The sequence below is a fragment of the Nicotiana attenuata genome, chromosome 6 (genome assembly GCF_001879085.1).
Source record: "Nicotiana attenuata strain UT chromosome 6, NIATTr2, whole genome shotgun sequence".
Taxonomy (NCBI): domain Eukaryota; kingdom Viridiplantae; phylum Streptophyta; class Magnoliopsida; order Solanales; family Solanaceae; genus Nicotiana; species Nicotiana attenuata.
Window position 1 is genome coordinate 78,400,030 of NC_031994.1, and position 12,392 is coordinate 78,412,421.

Here is a 12,392-nt window from a genome sequence, read left to right on the forward strand (position 1 = left end):
ATTTCTGCAATATGTCTTCTTCTTCTTCTTCTTCTTCTTCTTCTTCTTCTTCGAGTTTCAATCTGAAATTCAGTCAAAACCAAGTCTAATCTTCACCAAAACCCCTCAAAATTGAGATATAAACTTCAAACCATATTCCCGATTATTTTTAACAACACCCAATCCAAACAAATAATGATTTTTGAAAATCCAAATTTGAATTCAAAGCTTTCAAGCTTTTAATGGCTATCAATGGTGGAAAATATCTAGAAGAATATTTACTTCCATAATGGCTTCCTGATTTTTCGCAGGTGATTAAGGCAGAATTTTAATGTAGACTCAATCAATCCCAAGATTCTTTCCTGATTTTTAGCGCGTGATTAAGGGAAAATTCTGCCCTATTAACTCCTAATAAACGAATGGTACAGAAATTGTAGGAAAAATGTAGACTAGACGGGTAATTTAGATACTATGAAGATATTTGATAATAAAGTTTCATATATGGTATATATAGGAAAAAACCTCTAACATGTAAGCATATTATAGTTTGTGATCATCATTTTAATGAAATGTGTGCCGTATCGGTTATATAAGTTAGACATCATAAAAAACCACAAAGGGCAGTAATAATAGATAAATAAATAATAAGTGAAGTTAAGACAGTAAACCTGATTATATCGTCATGTCCTTATTGAGATGCACTATCTTGACAGTGTCACTTATGATCCTCTCAAATGGTTTGATGTTTCCATATGTAAAAGTCCTTGGTATAGCCTTCCAGAATTTTCAATTCGACCGAAATGGAATAATTTCTCTTATCTTTCCCTTCGTGTTCATTTTTAATCCGAGGAGATGTGCCCCTAGCACATTTCCATTTATTCTTACACTTTGTTTGTCAGCAAAGAGATAAGGGTCAAAAGGATTAATTTATAGCACTGCAGAATGTCAAAATAAAAAATTCAAGAAAGGAAAGCTCAACACATTATAGAAACTTAGTAGTGTAAAACTTTTCACTGATGTATCACGAAGACATTATAGCGCATCTTGGTATCTAAACAACTTATTTGAGAAGTGTATTTTACTAAGAGTTGTGTTGTTTCATAAATTAACTAATTTTTAAAGTCAAACTTTGGTAATTCAATGTATTTATTTATTTTCCTATTTTAGGAGGATATTTTTGTAATTTAACGTTTAACTAAAGGCCTTCCCACTATATNGCGCTTAAAAATATGGAATGAGATCTTTGCGTATGATTTTTGGAGATAAAGAACCTTATTTATTTGGGTTTTCAATTTTTATATGTGTTTGACTAGTTTTGGTAAGTGTATGGTTAATGACTAGAGGATGGTAAGTTGGGACTTATTTGGAACATTTACATAAGATTCCCCAATTTTTTTGTAAAAATTGCACGGGGCACCCTATTTGGTCGCCCCCATTTAACCTATACCCATTTTTTTAAAAAGTTTTAACTTGTACCCACCTTTTAAACAACTTCAGCCCCCTTTCTCCTCCTTCGTTTTCTTCTTCTTCTTCTTCTTCTTCTTCTTCTTTCTTCTGCTGCTGTTGGTGCTGCTATGAATACACAGTAATACAGATATATGTTGAATCCTGTTGACTCATATATCAAGTTCATGAGGGTTTTATGAAACTTCTCGCTCTCACTTTCTTCTTCTTTTTGCTTTCTGTATTGTATCTTTCCTTTCTCACTTGCTCATCCTTTATTTATTTTTATAATATAGCTTCTGCACCAGCAGGGTACAGACACCATAATAATCCTGTGTTAAGAAAATTGAACCATGAGTTACTAGTGTTTCAATCTAGCTAGTATATTAGAAAGCTTTTTCAAAAACTTCAGCTTTATAGTGCTGAAGTTTTTACAAATGAACTAAATAACTTCAGCATCTTCTGCTGAAGTTTTTGAAAAAGCTTTATGATAAAACTAATGAATCCAAGACAAAAAATCTTCAGCTTATTTAGTGCTGAAGTTTTTATAAATGAACTAAATAACTTCAGCATCTTCTGCTGAAGTTTTTGAAAAAGCTTAATGACAAAACTAATGAATCTAGGACAAAAAACTTCAGCTTATTTAGTGCAATTACAAACAAAAACTTCAGCAAATAGAGAACAAAACTTCAGCTACTATGCTTAAGTTCAGCAATTAAAAACAAAAATTTCAGCAAATAGAGAACAAAACTTCAGCTACTATGCTTAAGTTCAGCAATTACAAACAAAAACTTCAGCACACTTGCTACTTCAGGCACGTCTACTAGAATGCTGAAGTTTTGCGTGATTGTCTTTGCTACTTCAGCCTCGTATGCTGAAGTTACGCGAAAAAGCGGGTACGCTTGCAATTTTTTCCCAAAGCGGGCACAAGTTAAAATGTGACCCAAAAAACGGGTATAAATACAAATCCCCCAAATTTTTTTGTCTAAACCACAGGCCCAATTTGGTAGATGGGAATGTGGATATAAATGGGCCGAAGAACAGTATGTGAAAGCGTAAACATAGAGAATATGTAATTTTCTGTTTAGGCTTTTGAGTCCATCTTTCTAAATCGAGACCTAGCCTCATTCCTAATTTGGAACGCAACATTTTTATCAGCAAAAGTTGATACCTTATTTATTTTAAATAAATATTTTTAAAAAAAATTATATTCCATAGCTACCTTTTGTTTTTTATAGCCAAATATCTATTGTTGGTCACCAACCTATCCTTAAGCCATAAAATACGCTTTGTATTATTTTTCTCTTTTATTCTTTCAGATTTTTCTCCACCCTCTCTTAACAGATTATTGGACTGAAAGATTCAGTTTGACCCAATTAACCCCTATATAATACGTCCAATAAACACAATTTAAGTCAATGATCAGTCAGAGTACTTCGCACCAAAGAGATAAAAACCATTATTTTGTTAACTTTTGCTTCTAAGTGAATGTTTTAATTGCTGTTGTGGGCAAGGCATCGTTAACAGATGTAATTGTTGCTTTTAAGTTTCCTTTTTGGGGTAAATCTGTTTTTTCATTCATCTTCGAATTGTATTTATAGGAAAGAATAGAACAAATTAATTACGGATTCTTGTTTCCTTAATTGTGCAATCTTGTTGATGAGCATTTACTATATATATATAATACAAAATCTCGAATCATTTGATGTATACATGCATAAAACACAATATTGAATCTTCCTATCAAACTTTAACTATTTAACTATTTAGCAGGCATCATTCGTCTCTGCATCCAAATATCGATTCAGGTATGACTTCCCCTCAATGACTTCTCTAGTTTTCACCCCAATCCTCTTGGCTTTCTTTAATTTGAGTTTTAACTTGTAAATTGTTGTAGTTATCAATTTACTCTACTATTTATGTTATGGTTCGGAAAGTTATGTTTAGATTAAAGTAGAGTACGAGCGGGCTTGTTTTTTAACTTAGGTAGCAAGAACGATTTTGCGGTTAGAATAAGAATATACCTGACAGTCTTGCTCAGTTGAATGATATATTTTTTTCATTCATTGATAGATTCAATACCGTAGGAATATAGGATTGATATATTCTGGATAATATTGTGGAAACACGTTCATATAAATAAATGCAACATCAATCTCCAATAGTTCTTGTAGACTAAAACTAAATCAAGTAATTAAGGGTTCGTTGGTTGGGAAAAAAAGTTATTCAGGGAATATAATCTTGGAAATTACATGCAATATGATTTTCCAAGTTATCTCTGAAAAGAAGAGCATGAAATTGATTCCTTTCCGCAAGGTCAGGAGATTGGATCTAGCTATAAAAAGAATATTATATGCTATTTTTGTGTTTATATATAATACATTTAATAATTACAAGTTGCACATTGAAAAATAGTAATTTCTCCATCCTTCCATGTTGGGTTACCGTTCATCACTCCGAGAAATTCTTCGGATATTGATTGCCCCCGATACTTACGTCTATAGGGATTAGGATTTAATAATTATAACAACAATTTTGATTGTTTCATGATCGTGTTTTGATACAGTGCATTATTATGTAAATATAATACGGGCTAGCAAATTTTCGGACTGGTCATTCAAAAATAGCCAGCGTTTGCAAAATCATTGAGAAATCGTCACTATTTTGCTGCAACACAAAAAGTTCCAGCATAATATACTCGAGATCGGTGCACCTGTGTATGAACTTCTAGCATATTATGCTGGACCTCCAACACGCGAAAAGTTCCAGTATATTATACTGGAGTATTTTTCCGGATTTTGAACAGTGTTTTCGTTCAGATTTATCTTTACATGAAAAGTGGCTAAATTTCGATTATTTTTGAAACTGTGGCTATTTTTGAATGACCACTTGTAAATCTGGCTATTTTTGAATTTCTCCCCATTATTATTGTTACCTCCGGTTCATAGTGATATTTTTACCTTTTTATTTTGTCCCAATAAGTATCCTTAAGGAATTAATTTTATGTTTTTAAAATTTGCTCTTATTTTCATAAAGGTAAGCTTACATTAGGTTTTGCTAGGGCCTAGGAGTAGGGGTGAGCATAGTTTGGACAAACCCAAAATTCAAACCGACATCCGAATTTTTTAGATTTTTGGTTTGGATTTTAGGATTACGGATAGGATTTTGGATTTAATTTTAAATTGTTTGGATTTCGGATTGGATATTGGATTTGGTACTTCAGATTTATTGATATCCAAAAATTCAAAATTTTTATACTTTATATGTAGTTCATTATCCATATGCCAATAGTAATAAGTCCAATACCCTACCCATTTGACATTATCTCGTATATTCAATACTATTTACTAAGTTACTGTCAAAATACTTTCTATTTAGACATAGTTTTATTATTGCTACTTCTTATCGGCTTTATTAATGTCTTTGTTGTATTTCTTTGATAATGATTTCATTATTTGAATATTTTATTTGGATGATTGCAGTGAGAACGAGCAACTTTTTAGATAATTTAACATGGATTTTATTTGGATGTTCATTTTTGTAACAAGAAGAAACATCTAAACTTACATGCTCAAAATCGAAAATCCGAAATATTCAAACCGATTAATCCAAAACCAAACTTAAAAATTCGATCCAATCTGATCTTATATGGATTGGATTTGGATTGTTATTTATTTAATTCGGAAATCGAATATCCAAACTGAAATTTTCTTATTCAATCCGAACGGCCCGAACGCCCACCCTTACCTAGGAGACTCAAGTCTGTTTAGTGATGAAAGTTTACAAAATAAATATTTAAAATTTAAAAACCTTTCAATTAACTTATTTATCTAAATTTAAATTTAAACAAACACTCGTCTTACCACTAAACACTTATTATTCTAGTAAATTAACAGTAAGTAAATATTTAACGCTCCTCCTAGTCCGAGAATGTAGAACTATAGAAAACCATGTTAGAGAATTCCAAATTACCGAATCTCTAGTTCGAATTAATTAATTAGAGCCAAATTAAACAGCTTCGTGATTGGAGTTATTAAGTCGGCAGCCGTTCGTTGACCCTAAACGAGTTCTTTACCCACGATATATTCCATGGATTCACATGACTTGTTCTGTTTGTGCCCTTTTCACACTAAGAAAAAGTCTGCTTACCTTTAATTCTTTAATTTAACTACGAATCATTAAAAAAAATAAAATAATAACCACTAAAAGGGGAAAGTGATAGAAATTCTGGACCCGTTCTTAGTCATTGGTGTCCCATGCACCTTGAGAAAGTAAATAAATAAATTGAGTATCTTTTCTTTCCAAGTTTTCAACTCAAATATATATTTAAAAACTCAAAATTAGTATTTAAAGAAAAAATTCATATATTGGCTAAAACATTGTCAAACGTAACTCAAAACTTTCATACCTAATGTGTACCTTAGAAATATTGTTATGTCCTACACATTCATGTCTCTTAAATTTTTTTTTTTTTTTCTGATATATATGCGTTACATTTACTATTGGTAGTTGGTTAGTTATTATAGTCTTAATTATTTCTCAATATTCTTCGTTCTTTATGTGAAAGTTTGTTATCACATATATAAGTTATAAGTTTCTCTTTTCAAACGTATTGAAAGGTACCTTACCCCTTTTCCTTTTGATGGTATGCTCAATTCAAAGTAGGTTTTCCTCTTCTATACGTTAGAAATAATCCACAAATTATAAAAAAGCAACAATAAGGTTTTAAACCTGACAAAATATGTATATAGTTGACTTTGAATTAATGGATGTTCAGTAAATGTGACTTCATGCAATACTTAAATCTGTTATCAATAATGTTTTAAAAAGTCACTTGGGATCAGATTTCTACCAAAATTCTGATTAATCAAACATTAAAAGTGTATTATAAAAGAGAGTTGACCAAAATTCCTTTAAAAATGTTATCTATGGTACATTCAATATTCTTATATACTAGTAGTAGTATATATATAAAGTGGAAAACAATACATATGGGAAAATAGTATATGCTGCATAAGACTGCAAACAAGAAGCCTAATTATTTACTCCTTTGCTGTTTAATAATTAGGATGTCAAAGCCTTCGTCACTTCATCTTCTCCCATGGCTGCCAACATTCTTCCTATTTGCTCACCTCTTTCATGCTTCTCTAGCTGATCTTGGAACAGCAAGCCAGTATAGCCCACCATACACACGTAAGTACTTTCATTAATTCAAACCTCAATTTTTTTTTTTTTTTAAAATTATGGAGCGACATGGACAGTGAGAATTCATATAGCAGATCTCATATGTTTGCGATTGTAAGCGCGCTCCCGCTATGCACAAGGTCCGTGGAAGAGCTAGACCACAAGAGTTTATTGTACGCAGCCTTACCCTACATTTTTGCAAGAGGCTGTTTCCACATATCGAACTCGTGACCTCCTGGTCACATGGCAACAACTTTACCAGTTACGACAAAGCTCCCCTTCTGAAGCATACTAGTTATTGTAATATAATGGTACAAAAAAGGTAGCCATATGCACGAAGCATCCTGCGTTCCCGTCGGATGGGGGACGGATTGCACCCTAATAATTAAGGGTTGTAATGTAGGCAGCTTGCCCTGACGCAAATATTAGTGGTTTGATTCCATGGCTCAAATCCTTGACCTATAGATCATATACACGGAGACATTGCTTCAAGGTTCCCCTTCAGTTATTGCAATGGCACTTAATAATTAATTCCATTTTTGTTCTTCAACAGCTACTGAATGTTATGGAAGTGATGCAACACAGTTTCCTTCAAGCAACTTTTTTGCAGCAGCTGGGGAAGGAATTTGGGACAATGGAGCTGCTTGTGGGAGACAATATTTGATCAGTTGCATTAACTCAATATTACCTAGAGCTTGTAAACATGGAGAAACAATTCAGATCAAGATCGTTGACCGGGCACAAACTGCACTCTCTAAGCCTATTAAGGAAGGCACAACCATGGTGCTTTCCAATGCTGCTCTTGCTGCCATTGCTGATCCTAATGCACCTTCCCTCAATATTGATTTCCGACAGTAAGTACTACGTAATTAATAGCTTCTTAATTATTGCTCAAAACTTGTTTAATTTCTGGCCTCTCTCACCAAGGCAGAACCACTCTTTTTGTTGGGCTAAAACGGTCCAATGACACTCTTAACATGGTGTGATATTGTCCGCTTTGGACCAAGCCCGTACGGTTTTTCCCAAAATGCCTCACACCATTAAGAGATCCCTACACCTTATATGTAGACTCCCAATCTTTTCAGCTATCAATGTGGGACTTTGTTCGCACACCCAACAATCTCCCCCTCGAACTAAGTTCCACGTGGCCCACTACCACGATACCCGGGTCAATTTTCGAGATTCACTGTGTGCCACCCACATTGTTAGAGTATTATGGCAACCGAAGCCCGCAACTAGCTTCTTCTTGTGTGTGCACCGCCCTGCACCATCACTCTGCCATCTCCATACTCGTTCCGCTAAACCTGGGCTCTGATACCAGTTGTTGGGCTAAAACGACCCAATGACACTCTTAACATGGTGTGATATTGTCCGCTTTGGGCCAAGCCCACACGGTTTTTCCCAAAAGGCCTCACACCATTAAGAGATCCCTACACCTTATATGTAGACTCCCAATCTTTTCAACTATCAATGTGGGACTTTGTTCGCACACCCAACACTTTTAATAATGGTTTAAAATATTGAATATGTACCCAAATGAAGCCATTATGCTGACAGTATAAAGAATTTTTCGCACCATATAAGATCACTTATTAGATAATTACAGATAACTTGCTATACGAAACATAAATTGATAGTTTGACATGTTATTGATTTTGTAAACTACATTGATATTGTAAAATAAAACTATGGATTTGACAGGCCTAATGCTGTTATTTTAAATATGTAGTAATGACTTAGGACTTAATCTTATCCCATAAAGATATCACAAGTATTGTCAAGTTCATAAAGATAAATACAAGTTTGACTAACTGAATATGGGCATTTTCAAAAGCTTTTAGATGAACCATATTATATTAGCTCAGTTGCACATTATTTCAGTACATATCTAAAATGATCAATTCTTGGAATAATCCTTAATTTGAGACAAAGTTTGAACATCTATTTGTATGAAAGATATTAAAAATTTGATTTATGAAGTTATATATTCATGCGTGAGTTCTTGTTTCATTAATAAAGAATCATCAGCTTAATTACATTTCCAAAAATAAAAATAAAAAATATTATTTCTGAAACTGACGGATTGAAAGTGTCTATAATTGCAGGGTCTAGAAATTAATGTTGCTGCAGGATTTGGGAGTCATATTCTCTATATTTCAAGAATCTGATTTATCTTTGGCATTCTAGAACATGATTCTTTAATTGATGGATCCGTCAGTTTTTATTAGTGATTTGACTAATTATTGATTGATATGATTTACCGCTTTTTTAGAAATTAGACACCTTCGTCTGCAGGCAAATGTCTTTATCTTTATTTTTATCCTTGAGACTAATTGGTTTTATTAGTATTAAATAAATAGATTCTAGAATACTCATAATGATAAATGGTCATTGTCCATGTATTCGATGAAGAGTATTTTCCGTAGAAGTTGTGCCAATTTATAAATATGAAATCAGATAGTTTGACATTTCAAATTATAATATTTTATTTGTCTTCATAAAGGTTGTTCGATCTAATTGTGAACTCTGATTACTTTTTATTTTTCTGAATCAAAAATTATCATTCTCAGCTTGAATTATCATTGATTTCTTAATTAATTATGCATTTTTTCCTGTGTGTAAAAGTGCTTCGGATCATAATTCTTTTAGTTAAAATGTTTGAGAAAATCGTAATTAAGAAAAAAATTATTTGAACTCCTAAATTATACTAATAGTGACACCCTAAGGAGCAAGAGGCACGGACGAGGCAATAAAAAAGTTACAAATTCATCTGAATCCAGCCATTTTAGTTAATACAATATATTTATATTAAAAAACTTTATTAAATAAGCGCAAGACATAGATTTTGAACCCAGTAAATTAGGCGTGCTAATTTCATCAATTTATAAAGTTGATGATTCCCACCAACAATTTGATTGGCGGGTCGTGCTAATTCCATACGAATCAGTACTAAGAAGCATGTGCCCATCACTCCAGCAATGGCACCGAAGATGAAATAAAGAGTCCCTATAGCCTTGTGGTTAGTGGAGAACAACCATCAGACCGGATTTGTCGTAAAATTGAGATTATTTTGTTTCCTTTCTTATCAGAGGGGGGCCCGCGGGCTTATTTATTGAAAAAAGGGGAGTAGGGCGGGGGAGGGGGGGGGGGGGTAGAAAGAATATAATTTCTAATCTAAAACCATAAAGTTGAAATCCGGAATGGTGAATCCGCGGGGGAGGGACTAGACACTTGCAATAACCCAAAGATTTGAACTATGAAAAGATAAAATTTGGTTTGAGATTGTAGAAAATGAAGTTTTTTGACAAGTATATATTTTCCTTTGTTCCTTTTTTTTTTATATGGTTGCAAATATGAGAATTTATATGAAGGCATTAAAGACTTCAAATTTCTTGGACTTTGGTGATCTAATTCCAGAAGATGTTGACATAAAATTAATGCGTGGTTCTCTGAAGCCCACTGGCTACTGTGCATGCATGGGCAAAGCAAGTTGCCTAATTGGCTATACCTAATTGACGAAGTACTTTTGAATTAAAAAGTGCTTTTAAAATTATTTATAATTTTTTTTTTAAATGTGCTATTTTAGTTTTGTTTGGTCAAAGCTGAATATGAACGACGAAGTCAACTTCAGATGGAAACTAACTTTCTATGACTATACCTTCTCCTTCGCTTTTGTCTTTATCAACCTTCTTGATTTATCCACATTTTGTTTAATGATTAGAAACTCTGTTCTCTATCTTTTAATTCTTGACTTTTCTGGTATTCTAATTTCGTTAAGTGCTAGGTACCAAGCAGACGTGCAAGAACGGAGAAGATATAGAGTGCGATTAGGTAAGCTTATAATTCGATCAAATTATTATTCTTTATTTTTTTATGCATTTGATAAATAATAAAAAATTGTATATAAACTAAGAGTCTTGTTTGGCTCAAAAGTTAACGATGTACTTTGTAAGCGATAAAACAATCAAAAAATAGAGAAGGGGTAAATCGTAATTAAATATAATAAACCTAGAGATGCAAAGATGATAATATTGTTGTAGATCTAGTGTTGCAAAGATGATAATGTATGTTCATAAGATATTTTCGTCAGAAGTAGAGATATAGAGAGAGAAAGACAGAAAAGGAGAGAGTTGTATTAGATCAGCCGCCCCCTTTACAATGTGGAGGTCCCCTTTATATAATAGGAGACCTTCCTCGAACGAATCAAAAAGTTACAGAGATAGGTAACGTCTCCCTAGTGTAGACGCTGAGTTCTAAACGACGTCGCTTTGGTCCTCACGGCCGAGTCGTACCCGCTACGTTTAGTCGGCGTACACTCATTGGGCGTACCTACTGGCGTAGAGATACTGAGGGTCAAATTTGACCCTATACAGTTAGTCCCTCCGCTCGTTGGAGACGTGTTTGGTGGGCGTCTTCGGCGGGCGGAAATGCGAACCTCGTCTTGGGAGAATTTGACCTCGACCGGGGGCGGCAATATGAATAAAGTGAAACATTTGAGACTGTCGAGCCGTTGACGCGTGGCTTCCTTTTTGGAATGATGTCATCGCCTGTATGCATCATCATTATGTTTGCCCCCGAGGCGGTTCAGAGGATGAAGTGACGTTTTGGTTTCCGGCACACGTTTTGAATCATGTCTCTTCGATTTCTGTGCAATTTATCCTTATAAGTATGAGAAGGGTTTGATCTGATCCCACTTTCAAGCCTCTAAAAAGTGTTTTCTGATACATCCCTTTGCCTTTCTTTCCTGTAACTATTATTTCGTGAAGGACTTTCCCACATCTGTTGAAATCACACTTCCTTTTGTCAGTGCTTCGTTTCTCAAGTAGTATTATCATGGCAAAACGCGGAAAAAATAATAAAAAGGCCAAGGATAATGTCCCGTCTAGGGTTCCGCCATCTTCTGGTGGTGAAGGGGAAAAGGCGGAGAAGGCCCTTGTTCCTCTCAGCGTAGACAACGTCCTTCCGAAGAAGATGCACGTTCGCAGGGATTTTCCGACTAAAAGCCCTGATCTTCCCTGGGAGCACAGCGTTTTGCTTCAATCCCATTTAGACGAGTTGCGAGAGACGCACCGTATTCCGGACCATGTGGACATGGTTCCGGCCGGAACGGATTATGCCAATGTGCACCGGCCTGGATATTGCGCCTTCTACGAGTACCCGTTCTTGATCGGTTACGACCTTCCAGTCTATACTCTGGTGGAGGAGCTTTGCCGTTTTTACAATGTGTGCCCGGCCCAGCTCACTCCTTATACTTTGAAGGTGTGCCGTATCATGACCACCTATGCGGCCAGGGCTGGGTGCAGCGTCTCAGTCCATCACCTCTTGCAGTTGTTCAGCGCTGGCTACCTGAGGGGTACCATGCTGCAGTTGAAAGGTCGTGGCGCAAAGGGCTTGGTTGTTCAAGCCGATGACAAGCCCAACCGCCGTTTTTGGCGTAAATATTTCTACATCAGGACGGAGCACCTGGTGTCGAATCCCGAGGGTTTCCCGGAAAAATGGAATCCCGAACGTGAGTGTTTCTATTTGTAAATTTTAGTGCCGCTTGCGCTTTTGACTATAAGGCCATTGTGACCTTTGTTTTTCTTTCTTCTCTTTTTTTATTCGCAGCGAGGGCCTCTCCACCCCAGCTCGTTGATGACATTAAACCGTGGGTGGGAAGAATAATACCCTATGCGGAGGAGTGCCGCACCTGGGCTGCCTTTCTCCGACAGTACGGCCCGTCAGGTAAAAATTTTTTTTTGGCTACTGTTTGGGGATTCCTTACGTATTCGTTACCTGACTTGTTC

The 12,392-nt window shown here is 35.0% G+C and overlaps 1 protein-coding gene across 1 annotated transcript; it reads left to right on the top strand.

The window, feature by feature from the left end:
* On the top strand, positions 6,393 to 8,843 carry LOC109227290 (EG45-like domain containing protein). Its single transcript, XM_019392399.1, has 3 exons — positions 6,393 to 6,615; positions 7,160 to 7,460; positions 8,712 to 8,843. The coding sequence occupies exons 1-3, from the start codon at positions 6,429 to 6,431 to the stop codon at positions 8,716 to 8,718; spliced, it is 495 nt and encodes a 164-aa protein (XP_019247944.1). The 5' UTR covers positions 6,393 to 6,428; the 3' UTR covers positions 8,719 to 8,843.

Excerpts from the sequence above, each read along its gene's own strand:
- LOC109227290 (XM_019392399.1), top strand. The coding sequence starts at position 6,429 with ATGCTGCATAAGACTGCAAACAAGAAGCCTAATTATTTACTCCTTTGC. Across the intron at positions 6,616-7,159 it reads GTATAGCCCACCATACACAC|CTACTGAATGTTATGGAAGT; the intron begins GTAAGTACTTTC and ends GTTCTTCAACAG.